At 39.9% G+C, this 26,118-nt stretch overlaps 1 protein-coding gene across 6 annotated transcripts in view; it reads right to left on the bottom strand.

Moving 5' to 3' along the window:
• cep192 (centrosomal protein 192) overlaps positions 1-26,118 on the bottom strand; it is a 193,615-nt gene that overhangs the window by 162,262 nt on the left and 5,235 nt on the right. For all 6 annotated transcript variants that reach the window (XM_043687705.2, XM_043687706.2, XM_043687703.2 and 3 more), the window contains exons 2-7: positions 11,004-11,192; positions 10,446-10,568; positions 7,098-7,270; positions 6,475-6,521; positions 3,509-3,656; positions 2,667-2,833 (exon numbers count right to left, since the gene is read on the bottom strand). In XM_043687705.2, coding sequence (XP_043543640.2) covers positions 2,667-2,833; positions 3,509-3,656; positions 6,475-6,521; positions 7,098-7,270; positions 10,446-10,568; positions 11,004-11,170 — 825 coding nt within the window. In that variant the 5' untranslated portion in view covers positions 11,171-11,192. The remainder of the gene's footprint in view (positions 1-2,666; positions 2,834-3,508; positions 3,657-6,474; positions 6,522-7,097; positions 7,271-10,445; positions 10,569-11,003; positions 11,193-26,118) is intronic.

Genomic DNA, 26,118 nt, shown 5'->3' on the forward strand with positions numbered 1-26,118 from the left:
TATAATTGAGAGGTATGAGGTATTAGCAGTTTAAATTGGGTCCTTAACTGGTTAAGTCCCCATGCCCAAATGCAATGAAGCACAGGCTGTTGTGGGAGGCAAGAAGAGAGACTTCAGGAGTCTCTAACATTCATTTCCAACTTTTAGATAAAAAGGGAATGGAGTGCAGCTGACCTGGCACCATTCAAGAAGGATGGTAAAAATAAACGAGAGAACTAGAGGCCAGTAGGTGTAACATTAGCTTTAGAAAGACTATTGGGAAAACGTTCTGATGGACAGAAGCAACTGCCTCAGAGAGGCACGAATTAATCAAAATAATCGACATGGTTTTATCAGGGGATGATGTCAGACATAATAGTTTCCAAAGTTTTGAGAGGTGTCTAAAATGTGTGGGTGAGTGTAGTGCATCAGATGCAGACTATAGGGACTTTAGTAAGGCTTTTAACAAGGTCTCGTGGGAGATCCAAGAAGTTAAAACCCCATGGGATCCAAGGCAATTTGGCAAACCAATTCCAAAATTGGCTTGGCGGCAGGAGATATTTTTGTTTGTGTCATTAAAAAAGGGAGATTACAAAGAAGAAACAATGTTTTTTTTTTAAAACAGGAATCACCAAGATGGATACATAATTGTACAGCAAGGAATTAAATATCTATTGTGAACTACTTTCGTGGCTATGAGTTACTGCAACATGCAGTTAATCAGGAGTACAGGGCTTGCTTAGTCAGCAGGGTGAAACTGGAATCATGTTAGAGACAGAGAAAGACAATTGTGTACAGTGCTGATGTTCTCAAAAGGTTGGCCATTCTCTGCAGTAAAAACAAATCAAATTTAAAAATTTTGAAGAAAACCAGCTACCTTTTGTGCAGCAGTTGCTGAGAGTTGTGATTTCTCAACTCATAAATCAGAGACATTTCCTCAGTACAAAAGGCACTATGCACTTCTTATAAATCATTAGAAACTTCCACAGAAAGACAACTGAACAGCTAGGGTTCAGTGAGCCAGAAAAAGAATCTTATCATGGAGCCATGAAGCAAAAACCATTGAACCGATTTCCCAGTTTTCTCTACCTCCATCAATAATCTATTTTCCCTGTTTGTTTGTTCATGAGATGGAGTTTGAGAGATTAATTTTAGTTAGGAGATTCATATGCCAATGGTTATAGCTCTTTACTTATACTTCGTTAGGACAGAATTCTGGTCAGTGTTTTATTAATCTTGGTCTGAAAGTCAGATAAACTGGAGTACCATAGGTACCTTAAGAAAACTAACATTTGTCATGACTCCAGGAATAACAATACCTTCATAAATAGACTGCTACCCCTGTGGGTCACAATACTGCCTGAAAAGCTGGCAGAGGCAGTAACTAAAACATTTAAATATATAGATCACTTGAAATTCTGTAGAATTCAACTTTAAAGAAAAAGATACCAGAAAGGTGTTTGATAGCTGGCACAGATACAATAGGCCAAAGGACCTTTCTATACTTTAAGATTCAGATGTAGAGGCCATGTTAAGCAGTGCTAGTTTTAGCAATGCTACTGGCAAGAAAACTGAATATTGGTTCTGACGAAGGGATTTGAGAAGTCAAGAGTAGTTAGATTGCTGTATGCTATTAGAGCTCAGAAACTAGTTCCAGGTATTAAGAGAACCAAGTGTTGTTGTCAGGGCTCAAGATAAGTTCTGGAGGCTTTGGGGGCTCAGAATTGCACTAAGTTTGATCTACCTTTCTGAGAGAACCATAGAATCCCATGGGTCCACACTGATGCTCCCAATAGTATTCCACCCAGACCCACTTTCAGTTTCCTGAATACCACACATCATCTGCTTTCAAAAAAAACCAAAACAAAAAAGGTATTCTCCAGAATCAGACTGAAACAGATATGTGCAGTCTTGTACAGGATCCTAACTAGTGCAAATGTACATGCAATTCAATTGTGGCATTAGCAATAGTCCACCAACATGATAGTATACCCCACGAGGTTTAATCTCAAAAGCAAAATACAAGATTTTATTAGTTAACTGTAATGCATTAGTAGTATTTAAAAACAATATTTCATTAAGGATAGCCCAGTAAACTTAGATGCACCAAGCAATTCATTCCCTAATGCAGTGAAAAAAAGTTTCAAATTGCATATGGGATTTCTATTCAAGATGTTGTACCCTATGCAATACAGAAGTTATTCCACTTAGCTACGTGATTGATCATGCGCTATTGTAGGACCGATTATGCATCTTATCACAGCTAAGCTCAAGTAGTTACTTAGAAATCCATACATTTTAGCTCACTATTTAAAAGACTAAACACAGGCAATTGTGCTGCAAGGTTGGATTATTAAGAATCCTTATGTGCACAGAACGCAACTTAGCAACATAACCAATACATCGTATGCACCCAAATGTTTACAGAACCAGTACATTGAAGAGTGCAACGATGTACTGTCACTATGTCAAAAACACCAGTGTGGAAGCATGACAGAGTAAAGACTGATGCGATTGCTGATAAAAACCACAGTTGTTTAGAGGCAAGTGTTTCTATTGATTCATAGAAGCCTAAATAGAAAAGGGTGCGGTCTTACTGCATCATGAAAATTAGCCTTTTATTTGTATTGTAATAATCAAACCTTAGGAGACTAAATGTGCAATACACTGACAGGACTTGAAATTACCTGGTGCCATCTGGTTGGATTATTACTGGTTACTTGAAATGCAGCATGGACTTCAGGGAGCTCTTGTCCTTCAGTGTGACCCCTCTGTGTTCCTGGTGGGACCAACTGTTTGAAATAAGCTTCCAGCCTCTCATCACCAAATGCTTCAGCAGCAAACTCATCATCATCTGTTAGAATTGAGGTATTATTAATTTTTGGAACTATGTTTATACAGCATCTTTAATGTAATGAAAGATTATAAAACATGAATATTTAAATCAGCAGGCAGAACAAGAATCATGAATAGTTGCGATGAATTACAGTCAAACTGTTACCATTGACAAAAGGGTCACTATCTTGGGGGTCATTAAATTTAAAATAATTAGCGAAAGAGCCAAAGTGATGAGAAAGAGCCTTGTAGTCATGCAATGAGTTATTATGACCTACAAAATGCTTCCACCATATTTTAAGGTAATATGTTCAAACAAACAGGAACTGTATTCACGCATAGAGAAAAAAACCATCATTGCAAAGCTACTTACGTAAATAGGACTAAACAAAACAAAAATTTTTCATCAAGTACTGGATGTCTGATAGGCCAATTGGATATCTTGCCTTTTGCAAGATTCCACAGCATTTTACTTTAGGTAAAAAAGGAATTTATTTAAATACAATGAAAGTAAAGTCAAAAAAACTTCCTGGTGCAGTGAACAAAAATTACTTTGGACACGACAAACTTAAAAACGCAGGAGTAAACACTAGGCTCATGTGCTTTTTTGTTAATGATCCATACTTTTTACAGTGTAGTTTAAGTACAAGATGAACATTGCCACAGGAAATCAGGAAACCACTTAACACTGTACCTGAGGACTGGTCTTCTAAACTAGCCAGTGACAACAGCCTTTCATCTTCCAACAAACTAGCTAGACTGTCGCTGTATCGTCTTATTCCCAAATCATCATCCATTTGTTTTGTAGCAGGGGTGGTTCCAGGGTCCTTTGTGCCATCAACCTAATGACATAAAGGTCAACTATTACAAATTCAGGATAACATACCAGTGTGAAATGTTGCACAATTTGCTCTGACAAGCTGGCTATCTTGCTCATTGAAAATTGATAAGATAAATGAACGAAGGTATCCATGCAAACCCATGTTTCAAATAGCCAAATTAGATGCACGTAAAGCCATTAACATTTCATCAAGTATACTGTTATTATTGACCCAGCTAGTCAGATTAAAGCTGGGTTTCAATGCTGCATAGTGAGGGAAAAAAACACTTACTCTATTTGTTTACTATGCTGGTCAGTCATTGAACATATTCCATACAAGATTGCCATTGTACTACCAAAGGATCAATGAAGTTTATTACACAAAGAGTGTATAAAACTATTTTACACTACACAACTATTTTCTTATAAGTGTCAGAAATAGATACTGAGCTCTTGCCCTCGATAAAATTTAGAAATACAAAAAACCTCAATGGAAGTTGCATCCAACTTCCACTAGTGTTCTATATATAATAGGCACACTTCACCTTTCTGGCAAACTTCTGCATTCACTCAATGCTATTTTTGGTTAATGTCTCATCTCAAAACCCTTTAAAATGTTTATCAACTTACTCGCTCCTGAGCTTTGATTACTTTGGAGAATGCTAACTGCACTATTCTTACAAGCCTTTTCACTCTGACCCGGTTCTTCCTTGGAAAGAAACCTGTGCTTATCAATCTTATGACTTTCTGAAGGCGGCATTTTCTTTTCCCTGTTTGTCTCGCTGTATCATATAACACATTGTTGATGGGCCACAGACCATTACTTTCCCCTCTTCCTAGCCCTAAAGCGCAGAACTGTTGCTCGTGTGGTTTTATTTGCAATCACAAAATGTAAACAGCTTTCCAGACAACCTAATACCACTCAAAATAAAAAGAAACTAAAATTATGTCCTTCTCTTAGTTTTCAACATAGAAATACAAAATCCAGGCTATGCAAGGATCTGATGAATTGAAATAAAACAATGACATACGAAAAGGACAATAAGAGAAAACAAATGCTAAAACATGATAACCATTCTCTCAGTATTCTTGATCAAGTTCTGTATCAACTTCAAGTACAGCCGGTTTAACTAATAAAAAAGTTCTCTATCAATGTTCAGCCAGTCCCAAGTCTTTATTGGTAGTTACACTTGGAAACATTAATTGAATCTCTGGTCACCATACATAAATTCCCAATTTGAAAGTCTGACACCTACACTCGTGAGATATCATTTCCTCCAGTTAAATACTGTAAAGACTGTAACTTTGAGGTTATTTTGTCAGTTTTATTTTGGAGAGAGCTTTTAAAGCAGAGGTGGCAAGCAGTCCATCAGAACCACTAGAGTAAAGTAAACAACTTGGAGGTCTTAGGATATTTTTAAAAAACAAACAAAGAGTTGGAACCACAGAAGGATGCCTGTGTGGAAACTAATCTCTATTATTTATAATCACAAATCGAAGCTTTTGGGTTTAATTAAAATAGGCATCAACTACTTCTCACATTTGCTTTGCTTCAAGTTTTTAAATAAGGAGATTATGCTTTAGTTATGAAAGGGCACTGATGACACCACATCACAGAAATACATACATTCATACAGCATAGGCAATGGTCCAACGAATCTACACCAATAAAGGTGTGCTAATCACAATTTCTTGCACTTGTCCCATATCCTTGATTATTATGACATTTGATGTACTCGCCCAAATATATTTGTCAAAAAAAAAGGTTCCAAAGTGTCCGGCCTCACCACCTTCTCAGACAGTGCATTCCAGATTCCCACCACTCACTGAGTGAAATCAGTTTTATTCCCCAAAATCCCCACTGACTCTCCTGCCTCTTATCCTAAAGATATGTCTTCCTGTGATTTGACCCCTCAACCATTGGGCATAATTGTTCTCTATTCATCTTAACCATTGCCTCAATCTTACTTGTTCAGCCTTCTCTGCTCTAAAGAGAGCAATCCTAGCCTATCTTGTCTCTCCTTTTTACTCAATTGTTCCATTCCAGGCAACTGCTTGGTGAACCTCCTCTGTACTCCAGGAGTCAAAAAGTATCCTTACAGTATTGGTCATCATATTTTAAAGGAAGCATGTAAATGCATTAGAAGTAGCTCAGAGAATGTTTATGAGACTAATACCTGGAATGAATGAACTCTTACGATTAAAGATTGTGCGGTGTAGGTTTATATCTACTGAAGGTTAACAGTAAGCAGCACTTTTCTGATAGGCCTGTTTCCCCAAAACAAGTTCAAGTGCCCAAAGAACTCCTGCATTAAAATCAGCTCCACCCTCCTATTTCTTTCAGAGTTATTGCACTGGAATGTCAAAGGTTGACATTATAGGAAGTTTATAAAATCATGCAGGACATAGATAAGGTGAATAGCAAAAGATATTTTCCCTAAGTTAGGAGAGTTCAAAACTAGAGGCACTAATTTTTTTGGAAAGGAGAGAGGAGAAAGATTTAAAAGGGAGCTGAGGGGAGCAACTTTTTCCACAGAGAGTGGTTCATATGTGGAATAAACTGCCAGAAGTAATGTTGGATGCAGGTACAGTTACAACATTTAAAAGACATTTGGATTGGTACAGAGGGATATGGGCCAAACACAGGCAAATGGAACTAGTTTAGTTTGGGAAACCTAGTCAGCATGGACAATTTGGATTGAAGGGTCTGTTTCTGTGCTGTATGACTGATTGGTGGGGCCCTAGACAAACTTGGAAATTATTACCTGCAAGACACATATCAACTTCGGTTTGAATTAAGTTTAGCTGAACAAAACATTCAATTTTTTGATTGCAAATACCTTATTTGTTTTCTCATTATCAGTCAAACAATCCAAAGGAGATCTCTCTGCGAAAAAAAAAGGAAGCAGCTCATTTAAAAGAAAAAAATGCTTAACAAATAACCAGTATTTTGAATCAGCTGGCAACAATGGTTTGCAACAGTTGTCTCCACTTGCTCCAAGAGATAGCAGTGAATCATCATCTTTAGGTGCTTGCAACCTGTCTAGCAGTGTTTCACAATGCCAATAGCTACTGAAGCACTTTTGTACAACTGTACCTTAGTTAGTACAGGTAACTTCGCAGGCCACTTCAACTAACAGTTATATTGGCAATTGTGTTGGTGGGGAAAATCACCTACAATGACAACAGATTTCCTTTGATAAAGACATTGGTGAAGCAATTTTTATTCTCTACTTCCTGACTTTAATCTCAACATTTTTAAAAATGATTTGAAATTGACCAAAATACATTTCTCATTTAATCCAGATCCAAAACTATTACAGTGGCACAGCCAACTTCAACTAATTTTTTGATCATTTAAATCCAATACTTATTTTCAAGAGAACTGTATGCACTTATTAGTTTGTCAAACCAAAATCTGATGGCTAACTTTGAAATATTCAGAATTCGTGCACATTCATACCATCCAGCTTGCCAACAGAAAACGTTTCCAATTTGCTATCTTGTCCATTGTTATACTGCCCTGGTAACGCATGTTGCAGATTTCCTTTTGAAGGCAAAGAACCAAATTCATCCAAGAGCTTTTCCATCACATCAGGAATACAGTGAGCATCAAGGAAGTCATCAACATGCTCCCTGCAAAAATAGATTTTTTTTAAAAAGTATGTTTTTATTGAAATACAAATATTACAAATACAAAGAAAGAACAAAAAAAGTAAAAAACCCAAACCCACCAGACGGAAATATAATAATAAAAAACCTAACTAACTATTTAACTAAATAAATAATAACCAACAAACTAATAGACAGTCATAACTCAACTCAGCCAAACAAAACGTTCACGCATTCACAGTTCCGCCTCAAATACCTGTGTCCAGGTATTCCAAAAAAAAGGACTACCAAATCTTAAACAAATTTTCAGTTTGTGGTGTACCATACTTGTGAGAAGTTTTTTTCTTCTTATGTGCACCTGCAGGGAACACACCGGGCAAGCTGAGAGGAGGAGAGATCGGGTCCTTCTCTACCCTTAGAGCCAAAATCCTTTCCATTGCACCCACCACAGCACTACTGTATATTTGAAGCCTACCACAGGACCAGAGACAATAGATAAAAGTGCCAGTACAAACCTTGCATTTGGGACATTTTGAAGATACCCCGGCTTAAATTTTAACAAACAGTCCAGAGCCAAGTGGACCCTGTGGAGAACCTTCAAGCTGTAAAGCATGGGTCCTACTGCAAATTGAGATCTTTGTGTTTTCCCAAATATCTTCCCACGCCTGAGACTTCAACACCCAGCTCACTACCCCAACACCCTGCAGAGTCAATCTAACTTGTCTGAGGGGGCACCCCCCAAATGATGAGATAAAGTACTGACTGAAAGTGTACTCTTAGCACGGAGCTCCCTCCTCTGTCAGATTTGTAGGGTTTAGTCAAATTTTAGTCTTTTTCGAATAAACTCCCTAACTTGAAAAAAAAGCGAATAAAGTCCCTGTTAGATAGCTCTTATTTCCGTGCTAACTGATCAAAGAACATCATTGTGTCACCCTCAAGTAAATCATCCATGCAAGACACACCCCTAGTGCCCAATGTTTGAATCCTGAATTTATCATCCCCGGTTGAAAACTCAGCATACCCATTGTAGGTGTAAGAGAAGATTTTACCAATATTGCCTTCCCTCTGCTGAATTGCCTTCCATGCTTCAATAGTATTGATAACTATTAGGTTATAATCTTCTAGAACAAAGTGAGGACTGCAGATGCTGGAGATCAGAGTTTAAAAAGGTGTTGCTGGAAAAGCGCAGGTCAGGCAGCATCCAAGGAGCAGGAGAATCGCCCGAAATGTCGATTCTCCTGCTCCTTGGATGCTGCCTGACCTGCTGCGCTTTTCCAGCAACGCATTTTCAACTATTAGGTTATGGCAATATTCCCTAACTGTCCTCATTTTGTCCAAAAACAGCAAGCTAGTAAGGGGGCACTTTGTCTGGGAGGTTTTGATATCTAATCATATTGAAAGGAGGGTTCCCACAAGCCCAAATCACTCACGTATGATAGAAGTGAGCTTAGTTGGTAGCTTTTAATGTCTGGGAGATCCACTTCCCCCAGTCTGAGAGGCATTTGCAGTTTAGCTAATTTAATGACGGGGATGCTGACAATGCCAAATAAAAGAGCTAAACCAGCCAGCCATTCAATCTCCTGAATGTTTGCTTATTGAAAATCAGGGGGAGCATCAATATAGGGTATAACAAAAAAGGGAGAGAATATTAATCTTAATAAGCGCTATCCAATCCAACCACTGGACCAGAAATGCCTCCCATCTTTGAAGGTCTTGTTTAATTTTGTGAATTAATTGAAAAAAAATTAACTTTGAACAGCAAATCCAGAACTGCAGTATAAATATGCCCAAATGCACAAACCCCACTGTGACCACTTAAATGGGAATCAATATTCACCATCAAGACCTAGCACCTTCATAAGACCACCCATAGGCATAGCCTCTTATACCCCGAAAAAAGGTGCCAGATGCATTGTATCAGGCAAGACACCGAAACTGCTGGATTTGACAAAAAAGAGAGATTAGGATATCATCCACGTAATCTTAGATAATTTTGACCCCACTTCTGGAGCCAATATATTGGGATCCCGATGAATGGCCTCCACCAAAGGTTCAATCACCAATGTAAAAAAGTAGCGAAAGGGGACAGCTCTGCTGGCTGTCCCTAAAACGCAAGTGTTAAAATTGCTGGATCGCACCCCATTGGTGATAACCACAGTGAGAGGTTCACTGTAGAGAACCTTTACCCACCTCAAAGACTTGACCCAAGCCAAACCACTCCAGAGTATAGAAAAAGTATGGCCAGTCAACTCTGTCAAATGCCTTCTCTGTATCTAGAGAAATCACCAATCCCTATATTGACATGCTTGAATTACATTAAGCAGCCTCCTTACATTATTGGAGGATCTAAGGCCCTTTATGAAGCCCATCTGATCCTCTAACAATAGAAGGTAACAGTCTCCAACCTTAACGCGAGAGGATTTTAAAATACACATTTAAGAGCGAAATGGGCCTGTATGAAACACAGACCTCCGGGACCTTCCCTTTAAGAATAAGGGAAATATTGGCCTCTCTCAGAGTTGGCAGGAGACAATCATACCTGTATGAGTCATTAAGCATGTTGAGAAAAAAAAAAAGACAGAACTTTAACAGAAAATGCAGTAGTTGAGGTTCCAGCATTCCAGTTATTCAAATTTGCCAAATTAAAATAATCAAAACATCTTGAATTCATCTCCTGTCAGTCAATTCATTCTAACATGTAACTACCAAAACAATTTAAAAAGTTACTACGCAAGATAAGTTAATGTACACCTTATTGACGGAATGAATTTTCAAAATACACCACCTCTATTTTGGTCCCCTTTATTCACCATGCATGCTATATCCTCAAAAAGAAAAGAGGACTAACAACTTTTTGATGTTCCTTTCAATAATAATTTTTTTTTTTTTTAAATTACTGACTCTACTTGATTAAGAGATTTTCTAAAGGGCTTGCTAATACACCCTCAATGTCATTTGGAAATTTTCCAGCAACTGACGTTCCCCACTTTCCATCACTCCTATCTTGCAATGTTAGATTTCAATCCACCAGATCCTTTAAACATTTAAAATATGCTCCAAGCTCTGGCATCCCATTACTAAACATCTCTACTCTCATTTTAAGATAGCCCTTAAAAACCTAACTGTTTCTCTACCATCAACACATCATCATCTTCTACAGTTAATGTTTCCCAAAACCAGAAAATTACTAAATACTTACAACTCATCTTTAAAACTAAGTGCAAACTTCTGACAGGTTTCAGAGTTCGAAACATTAGATGGATGTGCATCTACTGTAGAAAACCTTCCTTCTTCCAAGTATGAAGATTGAACATCTGGTGGTCTACAAAATAAAAATTAAATTTGCTTAAACTGCTATTCCACAATCTCAAAAAAGGTAAAAAGTTAAGTTAATCGGAATCACACATGCAGCATTTAATTCCCAAAAAAGCTGTTGCCATCCTGTGCATTATTTCACATAGCATTGACTCAAAAGACTAAGGTGCCACTGTGTCAACTCAATACTTGGTACCCTCAGCCTTGACCTCAGGACAAGTTCTACCAAGAAATATGGCTCTCCTACAAATCTTAAGCATCTTCTTGAATGTGCTGCAATCCACTTTGTGTGAAATGATAGTCAAAGATTCATCAATGACAAGACTCAAAAGTTCCCAAATCTTCCGAAATGTCATGAGCATTTTTAATGGAGCGTTGTAAGCTCTTCGATTAGAATTCTCTGATAGAAGAAAAAATAAATGCACAAAGTTATGTAGCTCACCTCTTCCCGGAATCAGATTTATCTTTAGCAACTGTTGAAGCAGCCATAGGCAGTCCAAAATTTGATGAGACAGTGACATTTTCTAGCATTTCGCTGCTATTGCCCCTCTCAGATTGCAACAGAAAGCTTGGAAATGTTTCATCCTCCAGATTTCTGACACTTTCCATTTTACAAGTGTTTGATCTATAGCTACAAAAAAGATTTAAGTAAATAAATTTTAGTAAAACAAGCAACTTGAATACATCATGACTATTCCTGTTCAAACTTGGTTCTGCCACAAAATACATATTCAAGTTGGAACATCATTGATTCAAGCTCTGCTATATGTATTTCTTTAGAATTGCCATACTATTTGATGTGAAAATGTGTTGCTGGAAAAGCGCAGCATTCAGGGAACAGGAGAATCGACGTTTCGGGCATAAGCCCTTCATTCCTGTTCCCTGGATGCTGCCTGACCTGCTGCGCAGCAGGTCAGGCAGCATCCAGGGAACAGGAATGAAGGGCTTATGCCCGAAACGTCGATTCTCCTGTTCCCTGAATGCTGCGCTTTTCCAGCAACACATTCTCAGCTCTGATCTCCAGCATCTGCAGACCTCACTTTCTCCCCATAACTATTTGATGTGCCATTTTTCAGATAAATTGTTACAGTTAAAAAAAAAGGCTTTAGATTAAAAGAGGAAAAAAATGTCATATTCAAAATATGAACAATACCAACACAAATTCCTTTTAGGATTGAAGCACAGATCATCTTGAGTACACATTTGGTAATACATGGATAAGTCATTACAGTACAACAAATTTGATTTATTGCTAGAAAAAAATTTGACAAAGCTTTTGTTGCACTCATTAAGGAGAAAAACCAACATTTATGTTACATGGAGAAAGTGCGCTGATTGGTTGGCAAGTAGATTCTAATTGGTAGAGAGGCTGATGGAGAATGGACCAGATAATCATGAATGACCATTAACAATTAACCTACCTGCTATAAAAATTTAAAACCAGGCTTATTGGGCTCGTAGGGAAATGATAGAGATAGCCGTTCAGGCCAGGAAGCCTGGGCTCAAGTCCTACCTACTTCAAAAGTTGGGAAGCAGCAGTTCTGAACAAGTTGATTAGGAAAATATTAATATCAAGCAGGTTAACTCTGGGTCATATCTCCGCTAAATGCCTGGACCACTGTATAGCTGTCATTGCCAGGAATATAAAAGAAAATTGCAAGGCTTTTCCAAAACAAATTATATATAAAGTAAAAGAGCAGGAAGAGGGGATATTGGACTGGTGGAAAATGAGACTGGAGAAGTAGTAAATGAGGAACAAAGAAGCAGAAGAACTGAATAGATACTTGGCATTAGAATTCACAGGGAAGACACCAGAACTTCATGACAATAGAGCGGCAGAGGACCATCACTAAGGAGAAGGTACTGGGGAAGCGGAAAGGTCAGGTGGGTACATCACTTGAACCAGATGGATGACACTCCAGGAGTTCTGAAGAAGATTGTAGAGGATTTGGTGCTAAACTTTCAGGAATCAAAAAGGGTGCCAGCAACTGGAGAATGGCGAATGCAATCTACGGGAGGGAGACAGAGACATAGTTGATAAGCCTGACCTCAGCCATTACTAAGATTTGAGAATCCATTACAATGGATTATATTGCAAAGTATGACCATTCTAGTCTGACCTTGGAAGCTAAGCACACTCTCGCCTGGTTAGTAGTTGGATGGGAGTGCGCCTAGGAATACCAGGTGCATAGGCTAGAAGGCCCTTCTTGTCCCTAACCCTGACATATGTTCAAGTCCTGTCTACTTCAGTGGTGTCAATAACATCTCTGAACATATTGATTGTTTTTATTTACTTTTTTTTGTCAAACAAAAAAAAAGAGAGTTTACTCGAAAGTGCATGGTAAATAGGGCAGAGTCAGAAGGTTTCACCAAGACGAGGTCATGTCTGACAAATCTGTTAGAATTCTTTGAGGTAAAAAACTACATAGATAATGGTGAGCAAGTGTACATGATCTATTTGGGCTTCCAGAAGACCTTTGACAGGTTTCCACACAAGAACACTGAAATTCATATGCCCATATTACCCAGTGTGTTTGGTTTAAAGGCTGCATCAAGTACGTGACAAACACCAATCGTATTGTAACTGCACAGCAACAGCATAATAAGTTCATAAAATGTGGAGCATAATAAAAAGCAGAACAACTTTTTAAGTTACAAATATTGAATGACCTAAATACATTGCCTAAAACAGGTGGAAGGAGAAGAGAATGCATTATTTCAAAAGGAAACTGGATGTGCACATGAGATGTAAACCTAAGGGGCTACAAGATAGAGTGGAGATTGGAACAGATTAGATTAGTCAACAGAACACCATCTTGGATTCGTTGAGCCAAACTACCATCTTCTGTGCAAGGACTCTAAAATGTCAATGATATACCAGGTATCTTAGAGATATTGACAGACGAGATACTGAAAAGCTGGTTGCCTAATGGAAAGATTTGAACTAGGGTTCAAGTTTTAGGATAACGCAAACTGGTAAGTTAAGACATATTCCTTCACTCAAAGGGTTGCAAATCTTCAGACTTCTTTATTCAGAGCTGCAAATGTTCAGTGGTGGGTACCCACTGAACATTTGCATATTACCCAGTGGTAATATGCAAGTAATACTCAAAAAAGCCAAGATTAAAAACTCTTCAAATTCCCTGAGGGGCCAAAAAAAAAAAAAGAGGAATAGAATGAGAAATCGGGGTGAAATAAGTGGCCAGCCATGATCTTGTTGAATGACTGAGCAAGCCAGAGGCCGAAATGAGTGACTCAACTTCAAATTAAGTTTTTGTTTTGTTTTAAAATGAAATGAAGCAAGTTGGACCCCTGGTCAATCACAATCAAGGTTCAAAAGACTAGGCTGAAACTTTATTGCTGGAACAGCACAGCAGGTCAGGCAGCATCCAGGGAACAGGAGATTCGACGTTTCGGGCACAGGCCCTTCTTCAGGTGCCTTTCCTGAAGAAGGGCCTGTGCCCGAAACGTCGAATCTCCTGTTCCCTGGATGCTGCCTGACCTGCTGTGCTGTTCCAGCAATAAAGTTTCAACTTTGATCTCCAGCATCTGCAGACCTCACTTTCTCCTCAAAAGACTAGGCAACAAGAATAACTTCGTATTGTTGTGTTCAGTTATTCCATACAAACTTTCAAAAACTCTGACTGCAAGAATCAAAGTCACAGCATTGTACTTGGCAAAATAACCTCAAAGAAGTGGTTGCATTTTATACAAATGCTGGAATAATCCACTCAAAATTAAAAAAAAAAGAGGATCAATCATTCTTTTGCTACCTGCACTAATTAATTACAGCACTTTATATTAATTGCCTTTCATCAAGTATCTGCTGTAAACCTTGATACATTCATTATAGTATTTTTAGGGAATTAGTTTTTGTTTAAAAAAAATCCTCTGGCAACATGTGCCTCTGTCTTCATCATCTTGTCTTTTCCCCTCATTGCAACAACTTAATCCATCCAGAGGAATATCATTCCTACTTTAAATGTAAATTCAAACATTTATAACTCAAAAGCAGTCCATTCAACCTCATTATGTCTAGACTGACAAAGATCTGACTTATACTAAATCCCATTTTTGAGCTCATGGTCTGCAGTCTTAGAGGCTAAGGTGACTATCTGAATACCATGAGAGAGATTCTAACTCAACCATCCTTTTCGGCAAGGAGTTCCAGACTTTCACCACCCTCATTGACTGAATGTCTCCTCAATTGTCCTCTTAGCCTTCCTTAACCTTAAAATTTATACTCTCTGGCTACTGACCCCTCGACTAATGCAAAAGGTAACGTGCCTTTTTTTTAAATCCACCTTAAGCCCCTCAATCTTGTGCACCTCTCCCAGGTGCCTTCACAAACTTTACAGCTCCAAAGAGGAAAACACCACCAGCTATCCGATCTTCCCTCAGCACAGACTCAGTCTAGGTGCATTCTGGTAATCTCTGCACCCTCTCTCATGCAATCTCATCCTTCCTACAATGTCGTGGTCAGAACAGCATGCAGAACTCCAGTTACAGCCCAAGGCAGTTTTTTCAGTTTTAACATAACCACCATGCCCTTGTACTCTATGCCTCAGTGAAAAGGCAATTACCTCTTGACTTCTGAACAAGCTTATTTACCACTCTGGTAGCTTCATGGGTCTGTATATATGTACAAAGTCGTTTTGATTTTCAGTACTTTGTTAGGTATATCATTCAATATAATCCTTTGCCTTGTTAGACTTCCCCAAGTTCATACTTCATTTCTCAAGGATGGATTATATTTGCCACTGCTCTGCCCAAATGACAAGTTAATTGATATCCTCTGCTGCTATTAACTATCCTCCCACACTACCAACTGGTGTGTCATTATTGATCATAAATGCAGAGGTTAAGTCCAAATCATTAATGATCAATCATAAACAAGCAACAAGCCCTGCTCCACCCCACTGGAAATAGACTTCTAAGTCTAAGAAAAATCCCTCTACCAACTTCCTACCTCATCTAATTTCGGATCCAACCAGGCACACTACCTTGAATCCCATGGGTTCTTTCTTGACTGGTCTGCATAAAGAACCTTATGAAAAGCCTTGCTGAAGTCTACATACACGAGAAATGCTGATTAACATTCTTGGTTACTTTTTCAAAAAAGCTGACAATTTGTCAAACAGGACTCCCTTAAATCGATACTAACTATGCCCGATTAATATGTTTTTTTCCAAGAGCACATGTATACTATTCAACAGACTTCCTTTTGTAACTTACCCACCACCAAGACTGACTGGCCTGCAATTTCCTCACTGACCCCTTACTCCCTTTCTATTTAAAATAATAGGACAAAATTCACAGCCCTCTGCCAACTCACCTGTGGCCAGAGAGGATTTGAAAATTACTGCCAGGGCCCCTACATCACCTCCACTGCTTCCCTGTACAGCATGGGATACATTTAGCAGGAGCCTACTTATCTACTTGAGGCATATATCAGCTAGTACTTCCAGAGTGTTGATTTCTAATATTGCACAGTCCTCCACCCTGATGTCTATACCGATGTCAGTTTTCATTGTGAAAACTGATGCAAAACTTAGTGTGCACATAAAAGATTACCTCTATGACCTTTAAAGGTTCCTAATCATTCTCTTGCACTTTATGGAATTCAAAAAACATCCCTTCAGGTTTCCCTTCATTCTAACTGCCAATGCTTCATTTTTGCTTTCCTAATTTTTGCAAGCTCCCCCTACAGTATAAGAACTTTTCAGATTCTACTAGGCCTTCTACCTGCCATAGGCTTCCCTTTTCTTAATGCCAACTTTTCAGCCTCTTGACATCCTGGAGTCTTCAGCCTATGCCCTTTGTCTTTATAGGAAAGAGCACTGCCCGGCATGCTCACTATTTGCTCCTTGAATGTCTCCCACTACTGACAGTTTTTAGTGTACAAGTAGCTATTCGCAGTCCACTTGAGCCAAATCATATCATTTTGGTAAAATTAGCCTTCCCCTGTTCAGAAATTTATATACATAACCCCCATATTACACCTTTCCATAATAATCCTAAATCTCACTAAGTTTAGTCACCATCTCCAAAGACTTCTGAGATGTTCAGGGCTAATTTGATCTGCTGACCTGCAGGAAATTGGATGTCCTGAGGCTGGGTGGAAAGTCTCTGTCTTACAGGTAGATTAGATTAGATTAGATTACTTACAGTGTGGAAACAGGCCCTTCGGCCCAACAAGTCCACACCGACCCGCCGAAGCGTAACCCACCCAGACCCATTCTCCTACATTTACCCCTACACCTAACACTACGGGCAATTTAGCATGGCCAATTCACCTAACCCCTGCACATTTTTTTTTGGATTGTGGGAGGAAACCGGAGCACCCGGAGGAAACCCACGCAGACACGGGGAGAATGTGCAAACTCCACACAGAGTCGCCTGAGGCGGGAAATGAACCCGGGTCTCTGGCGCTGTGAAGCAGCAGTGCTAACCACTGTGCCGCCCACGCGGTAGAATGAGGAATTTACATTCCCACCTCTTGCTAGTCAGAGCCAGTTGCACAGCCATTTCCTAGTTATTCAGAGTGAATTTACATTGAATAGGAGATGATGACAAAAAAAATCAAAACATTGCAGTTGGAATTTTGATTACTCCCTGTAATTAAAAAAACGATTCACAAGAGATTTGACCATTAAGGGATGACTTAAATTACATTGTTTCTGGAGATAATTAGGTCACTACATTGAGTGGCATGTGACTGTGGGGGAATGGTTGGGGGTTATCTTGTGGGCATTACTGACTGCGATGTAAAGATTTTGTAGAAGGACGGACTGTTTCCTTTGTTCAGAAAAATCCCTTGATATGGCTTCGCAAGCATTATGAAGTCTATTAAAGGACTTCTCCAGAAAGCTTGCACTGAACTTGTCTAATAAAATTTTGGTTGTTCACAGAAGTTGGCGTGTTGCAGTTGCTTCAAGTATGTAAGGATCTCAAGCACCAGTCTACCACCGGCCTAGGCCTATTGCTGAGTATTAGGCCGTAACCACCCTCTCATTTATTGGGTTTTCTACATATTGGCTAAAATAAAAGTTCTCGGTTAAAATTTAAAGAATGTTGTTCCCTCTCTACCTTGTAGACAAGCTATTCCTGTTAACATCTGGACTGTGAAAAGCCACTGTCTCATTATTCTTATTCTTTCCAGTCTGTAAACTGATGACATATTTGATTCTCACTGATGCGCAGGGATCCATAGTACAGATCAGCAGCATTTCATAGAATCCCAACTGTGTGGAAACTCGCCATTTGGCCCAATGAGTCCACATCAACCCTCCAAAGAGTAACCCACTCAGACCCATTCCCCTAATACTCTACATTTTCCCTAATGCACCTAGCCTACACATCCCTGACCACTATGGACAATTTGGCACTGAGTCGAGTGTGGGGTGCTGGAAAAGCACAGCAGGTCAAGCAGCACCGGAGGAGCAGGAAATCAGTGTTTCAGGCAAACGCCCTTCATCAGCAATGAGGCTGGGAGCTTCGGGGTAAAGAGATAAATGGGAGGAGGGCGGTGAAGGTAGCTGAGGGAGCAATGGGTGGATGAAGGTGGGGGTAACGACGATAGGTCAGAGGGGAGGGTGGAGCGAATAGGTCGAAAGGAAGACAGGCAAGTAGGTCAGGTCATGAAGGCGGTGCTGAGCTGGAAGTTTGGAACTGGGGATAAGGTCGGGGAGGGAAAATGAGGAAACTGGTGAAAACCACATTGATGCCAGGGCATTGGAGGGTCGAGGCAGAAAATAAGGCATTCTTCCTCCAGGTGTCGGGTGGTTAGTGAGTGGCGATGGAGGAGACCCAGGACCTGCGTGTCCTTGGCGTAGTAGGAGGGGGAAATTGAAGTGTTCAACCACATGATGGTGCGGTTGGTTGGTGTGGGTGTCCCGGAGATGTTCTCTGAAGCGCTCCGTGAGTAAGCAATTTAGCACAGCCAATTCACCTAACATTTGGACTGTGGGAGGAAACCAGAGCACGCAGAGGAAACACCCACACACACACAGGGAGTATGCGCAAACTCCATATAGAGTTGCCTGAGGCTGGAATTGAACCTGGGTCTGTGGCACTGAGAGGCGGTGCTAACCATTAAGCCACTGTGCCACCACAGTGTTTTCTACTCCTTCCCACATGATCTCTTATCAGTTTTCCTCTTTCAGCTGCTGAAACGACCAGAGCCTTTCCAGTTCTGACGACTTGAACATCTCTTACACAAACTCTCATCACATGGACACTTCATTTCAGTCTAGCAGATCGGTTAAATTTTGCTCTCCTAGACTGAAATCCTTATTTTTCCTGCTGAAAAGAAAACTGGATTCTTCTGAAATGAATTCAAACTGGATTACCAGTGATGTATCACTTGTTTTTCTGTTATAAACTCAACGTAAAACACTTCAATAAACACCAGAGGTATAGGACTAGGCACGTTTTCAGAAAGTGATGTATTTCAGTCACTTTTCCAAATTATTTGCTGACCTCAAAAATTTAACCTTTACAGAACTGAAGCCAAACTCCAGCTGACACCATTTAGAAAATCCAAATTCCCTAACGATAACATAAACTATACACCTTTGTTATACGAGTCTCCAACTCTCAAACTTCAGACTTTAATGATGCAACAAGTGCCACATGCCGTTATGGCCGGTCCAACATTCACAAGAAAGAAATCAATTCCAAGACAGAAAAAGATCAATTTCCCATACAATACAAAACAAATTCAGCATAATAGAACATATTACACACAATGCAGATTATTGAAGCAAATAGTTTTGAGGAGGTTGATTTCTCATTTATTTCCCTCCCATTTCCCAAAAATGCAGGCTTGTACTTAAAATTTCATTTATCTTCCCCATTTCTAGAAACACAACCTTCTATCTTCCTCACATCCCATCAGTAGTTGTGCTGCCTGAAAACCTAAATGTGGAATACAACTGAAATACTTCATACAGACAGACACTCTGCAAGTGCAGGTTACCAATAGGAGAAGAAAGATACAACAAACATTACAATAGCCACATACAGCATGCATTATACCTCACTCACGATAGGTTCATGACTTTAACCAGCCAAAATTATTCTCATGCTTTAAGTAATTACTTAAAGTTCATTTGCTTCCCAAGATACGTTAAATGACCTGAATATTACAACAATCTTATGAAGACAGCATGCTGCTCACAAATTGCATGCCTACAACTAAACTTCAGTCAGTCATTCATTGGCTGTAATATAATGAGGCATCTACATAAATGCCACACTTCATTTTTTCAACATTCCCACTTCCAAGACCTTGGTTAATACCAATATTTTTAGAATAGTCTTTTGGGGAGTCTTACCTTGTTGTGGGAATGTGTATAGTGTATGAGCAGGTAGGGAAAGAGTTAAGTTTGAGTTTTGTGAAATAAGAGGTTCTGCTGAGCATGACTCAGATCAGATAAGAACTTGCAGTTAACAATGGGGTGCTGGAGGAAAGGGTAATGGGTTAACAAGGTGAAAAGTATTCATTATGTGAAGCCAATTATTCATTGTGTAACAACAGATGGCTTAATCTTTACTAATGACACTCGCTGATTGTAATGGTTACCCAATCAACATTTATGTTGCCTTATCTGAATGCTCCTCCTTGTAAAATGACGATATAATTAATTAAGAAACTGCTGCTTGAGAGAGAAGACAGAGAACTCATGGACAATTGTTCTCCCTCCCTCCAGGGCCTGTAATAAAGATGCAGTAGGTAAAGCGATACGGTGTCTCTGAGCATTTTGCTTCGACTGAGGCGGGAAACGGGACGACAATATCTACGCCAATGTTGTCACCCCATTTCCCGCCTCAGTTGAAACAAAACACAAGGAATAACTTGTGACAGCATCATGTTGAAGAGTTTACACAGTTTTTTTCCTAATACAAATACAGCCTATTCTAGGAAAGCGACAAGGACAGAAGGAGCTCATGCCAAGTTTCAAGGGAGTAAAGGGAGGCTGGATGGCCTTAAGATAAAAGGTGCAAGGCATTACGGGCAACATATTAGCATGGATAGAGAATTGCTTTCTGTTGGTTAACAGAAGAGTGGAAATAAATGGTGGACAGCAATCGCATTCTGGTTGGCAGCAACTAGCGGTGTGCCTCAGGGATCAGTGATGGGACCACAATTATTCATAATTTACATAAATGATTTGGAGTTGGGGGAAACCACATGTAGTGTGTCAAAGTTTGCCAATGACACTAAGACGAGTGGCAGGGCAAATTGTGCAGAGGACTGAAACTTTGAACAGATACTTTAAGGGAGTGGGTAAAGGTCTGGCAAATGGAGTACAATGTTAATAAATGTGAAGTCATCCATTTTAGTAGGAGTAACAGTAAAAAGGACATGACTTAAATGGTAAGAAATTGGAGCATGTTGCTGTGCAGAGGGACCTGGATGCCCTTACATATGAATCACAGAAGGTTGGTTTGCAGGTACAACATGTAATTAAGAAAGCATATGGAATTTTGACCTTCATTGCTGAAGGGATTGAGTTTAAAAGCAGAGAAATTTATGTTGCAGCTGTGGACTGCTGGTGAAGCCATACCTGGAGTAGCGTGTGCAGGTTTGGTCTCCTTGAGAAAGGATGTACTGCCACTAGAAGGAATGCAGAGGAGGTGGACTAGATTGATTCTGGGAGTTGAGGGAGTTGGCTTATGAGGAGAGACCGAATACACTAGGATTATATTCATGGGAATTTAGAATCAGGGCGGAGGGGGGGGATTTTTTAGAAACATAAAATTATGAAGGGAATAGATTATCCTTTCTACTTCTACATAAAACTAGAAGAGGGCACAGCCTCAAGATTAGGGGGAGCAGATTTAGGATGAATTGAGAAGGAATGTCTTCACCTAGAAGACTGCGACTTGATGGAATTCCCTGCTCAGTGAAGTGGTTAAGGCTTCCTCAGTAAATGTTTTTAAAGCCAAAATAATTCCTTTTACTGTTCAAAAAATTAAGGGTTATGGTGAAAGGGCAGGTAAGTGGAGCTGAGGCCATGAAAAGGTCAGCCATGATCTTACCGAATGGCAGAGCAGGCTCGAAGGGCCAGACGGCCTACTCCTGTTCCTCGTTCTTAAGTTCTTAGTATCAACACTAGGAGTATTATATGAAAGACAGATTAGTTAAGGATGTGGAATTGTGGTGGCATTGCCATCACAGACTTAGTTGAGGGAGAAGAGCTGACGACTCAACATTTCAGGATATAGGATCTTCAAGCAGAACAGGGTAGGGTATAAATGAGGTAGTGTCACATTATCAGTGAGTCAGCTATTGTAGTAAGGAGGGATGATAATTTTGGAAGGGTTTTCAATTGAGACTGAGGGTACAATTTAAAACTTTTTTTAAAAAAGGGTTCAGTCACACTGCTTGACATGCATTTTAGCCCCACTTAGCCAGCAATAGAGGAACAGATATGCAATTTAGTGAGATATGTAAAAACAATAATAGTGTAATTATGTTCAGGATTTCAACTTCCCCAACGTTAATTGGGATATCCATAGCATCAAGGGTTTACAGGGGGCCTATTGCTTGAAATGTATTTGGGAGAGCTTTTACATCAACATGGAAAAGGTTAACAAGGGACAATTCAATGCTAACGTGAATTCCAGAGAACAAGGTCAGAAAAGTGTTCAAGGCGGTAGTGGGACAGCATTTTAATACAAGCTACTTCAACATCGTACATTTTAAAAGGTTGTTTAAAAAAAAGAAGGATGTTTTGCATTTGGTGGTAGGACATTTAAGACTGCATTAAAATAAAGCAGAATCTGACCAAATTAGACTGGGAACAGCCACTTCGGATACATCTACAGCTGATGGCTGAGGCATTCAAAATTGAATTGGCAAGAGGATGAAATATCGTTGTCACTAGCCCAGAGGACCCTGACTATCTATAAATATTCAGGATGGGAAAAATTTCTGGCTGTAACAGCTGCTCCTTTTTTGAAGTATTTTAGGTGCTGGAGGGGATTTCCTCGAATTCCAGGAGCAGCAATTACTGTTTTATATGCTATTGCATTGTTTTGGAACTTTGGAGAAAAAGAGTCAAAACAACAGCAGTTTTAAAAGGGACAAGAACAGACAAAGGAAGCACATGATGAGGTCAGTGCAGGAGAGAAAGAGGGAAAGAAACTGACACTGCCTTTGCTGTTTCATGTATCGCTGGACATCAGAGTGCGTCTGGGAAAATTAAACAGTGAAATTCCGAATTGATCTTGGAGGAACTATTGGGTGAAGTTCACAGCACAGAAGCAGCTAAGTTAATTGTTATTTTAAGTGTGATCTGCAGAAAGTCTGCAGTAGTGAGTAGAGTGGGTTCTTTCTTGATTATATATTTTTGGAGATATGTCACTTGATTAAACTTACAATATAAGCCATAATTATTAATTTCACCTGAGGCAGAGCTTGTAGAGGAATAAGATGGTGTTATTTTCTGGGTCTGAAGATTGTGAAGAAGCAAACATGGCCTTTCGTAGAGTGATATCTACTTCTTGTCAGATGTGGGAGTTTAAAAGAGAGTTTAAGGATTATAGCGGATTATATCTGCCATAAATGCTGTTGGTTAAGAATCTTATCAGATCGAATGGATCGGTTGGGCAGACAGTTGGAAGTAATGAGGAATTGACAACAACAACAGTATGTGATGGATGGCAAGTATAGGAAGGAGGAAAGTCTCAGATACAGTCATATAGATAGGTTAACTCCAGGAAAGGTAAGAGAGCTAGTGCAGGAGCCTTCTGTGGCTATACCCATTTCAAACAAGTATGCTGTTTTAGAAAATGCAAGGGGTGATGGATTCTAAGGGAATGTAGCACGAACAGCCAAGTTTCTGGTATTGAGATTGGCTCTAATGCAACGAGGGGTACGTCGGGTTCCAAGAGATCAATTGTGTTAGGAGATTCTCTAGTCCGAGGAATAGACAGACGTTTGTGGCCAGCAGCGAAAAATTAGAATGGTGTTGCTTCCCTGGTGCCAGGATCAAGGATGTCTCAGAGAGGGTGCAGAATGTTCTCACAGGGGAAGAGGGACCAACAAGATGTCATTGTCCACACTGGAACCAATGACATAGGAAGGGAAAAGGTCGAGTGTCCAAAGGGAGATTCGAGAGTTAGGCAGGAATTTAAAAAGGGAGGTCCTCGAGAGTAGTTATATCTGGAATTCTCCTGGTGCTACTAGCTAGTGAGGGCAGGAAGAGGAGGATAGAGCAGATGAATGCACTGCTGAGGAGCTGGTGTATGGGAAAGGATTCACATTTTTGGATCTTTGGAATTTCTTTTGGGGTAGAAGTGACTTCTATAAGGAGGATGGTTAGCACCTAAATTGGAAGGGGACTAATATACTGGCAGGGAAATTTGCTAGAGCTGTTTGGGAGGATTTTAACCAGTAAGGTGGGGGGATGGGACCCAGAGAGATAGTGAGGAAAGAGGTCAATCTGAGACTGATACAGTTGAGAACAGAAGAGAGTCAAGCAGTCAGGGAACACAGGGACAAGGTAGGACTAATAAATTAAACTGCATTTATTTCAATGCAAGGGGCCTAACAGGGAAGGCAGATGAACTCAGGGCATGGTTAGGAACATGGGACTAGGATATCATAGCAATTACAGAGACATGACTCAGGGATGGACAGGACTGGCAGCTTAATGTTCCAGAATACAAATGCTACAGGGAGGATAGAAAGGGAGGCAAGAGAGGAGTGGGGGGGGGGGGCATTTTTGATAAGGGATAGCATTACAGATGTGCTGAGGGAAGATAATCCTGGAAATACATCCAGGGAAGTTATTTGGGTGGAACTGAGAAATAAGAAAGGGATGATCACCTTATTAGGATTGTATTATAGACCTCCTAATAGTCAGAGGGAAATTGAGAAACAAACTTGTAAGGAGATCTCAGCTATCTATAAGAATAATAGGTGATTACGGTAGGGGGATTTTAACTTTCCAAACATAGACTGGAACTGCCATTGTGTTAAGGGTTTAGATGGGGAGGAATTTGTTAAGTGTGTACAAGAACATTTTCTGATTCAGTATATGGATGTACCTACGAGAGAAAATGCAAAACTTGACCTACTCTTGGGAAATAAGGCAGGGCAGGTGACTGAGGTGTCAGTGGGGAAGCACTTTGGGGGCCAGCGACAATAATTCTACTGGATTTAAAATAGTGATGGAAAAGAATAGACCAGATCTAAAAGCTAAAGTTCTATTTGGAGAAACACCAATTTTGAAAGTATTAGGCAAGAACTTGCAAAAGCTGATTGGAGGCAGATGTTCGCAGGTAATGAGACAGCTGGAAATGGGAAGCCTTCAGAAATTAGATAACAAGAATCCACAGAAAGTATATTCCTGTCAGGGTGAAAGGAAAGGCTGGTCGGTATAGGGAATGCTGGATGACTAAAGAAATTGAGGGTTTGGTTAAGGAAAAGAAGGAAGCATAAGTCAGGTATAGACAGGATAGATCAAGTGAACCCTTAGAAGAGTATAAAGGCAGTAGGAGTACAGTTAAGAGGGAAATAAGGAGGGCAAAAAGGGGACAAGAGATAACTTTGGCAAATAGAACTAAGGAGAATCCAAAAGGTTTTTACAAATATATTAAGGACAAAAGGGTAACTATGGAGAGAATAGGACCCCTCAAAGATCAGCAAGGTGGCCTTTGTGTGGAGCCGCAGAAAATGGGGGAGACACTAAACTAGTATTTTGCATCAGTATTTATTGTGGAAAAGGATATGGAAGATATACACTGTAGGGAAATAGATAGCGACACCTTGCAAAATGTCCTAATTACAGATGAGAAGTGCTGGATGTCTTGAAACACAAAGGTGGATAAATCCCCAGGACCTGATCAGGTGTACCCGAGAACTCTGTGGGAAGCTAGAGAAGTGATTGCTGGGCCTCTTGCTGAGGTATTTGTATCATCAATAGTCACAGGTGAGGTGCCAGAAGATTGGAGGTTGGCTAATGTGGTGCCACTATTTAACAAGTGGTAAGGACATGCCAGGGAACTATAGACTAGTGAGCCTGACCTCAGTGGTGGGCAAGTTGTTGGAGGGAATCCTGAGGGACAGGATGTACATGTATTTGGAAAGGCAAGGACTGATTTGGGATAGTCAACATGGCTTTGTGCATGGGTAATCATGTCTCACAAACTTGACTGAGTTTTTTGAGGAAGTAACAAAGAGGATTGATTAGGGCAGAGTAGATGTGATCTATATGGACTTCAGTAAGGCATTCGACAAGGTTCCCGATGGGAGGCTAATTAGCAAGGTTAGATCTCACGGAATACAGGGAGAACTAGCCATTTGGATACAGAACTGGCTCAAAGGTAGAAGACAGAGGGTGGTGTTGAAGAGTTGTTTTTCAGACTGCAAGCCTGTGACCAGTGGAGTGCCACAAGGATCGGTACTGGGTCCACTACTTTTTGTCATTTACATACATGATTTGGATGCAAGCATAAGAGGTGCAGTTAGTAAGCTTGCAGATGATACCAAAATTGGAGGTGTAGTGGACAGCGAATGGGCTGAGAAGTGGCAGATGGAGTTT

The sequence above is a fragment of the Chiloscyllium plagiosum genome, unplaced genomic scaffold (genome assembly GCF_037043375.1).
Source record: "Chiloscyllium plagiosum isolate Xiang-an unplaced genomic scaffold, Cpla_swu_hap1 HiC_scaffold_4, whole genome shotgun sequence".
Taxonomy (NCBI): domain Eukaryota; kingdom Metazoa; phylum Chordata; class Chondrichthyes; order Orectolobiformes; family Hemiscylliidae; genus Chiloscyllium; species Chiloscyllium plagiosum.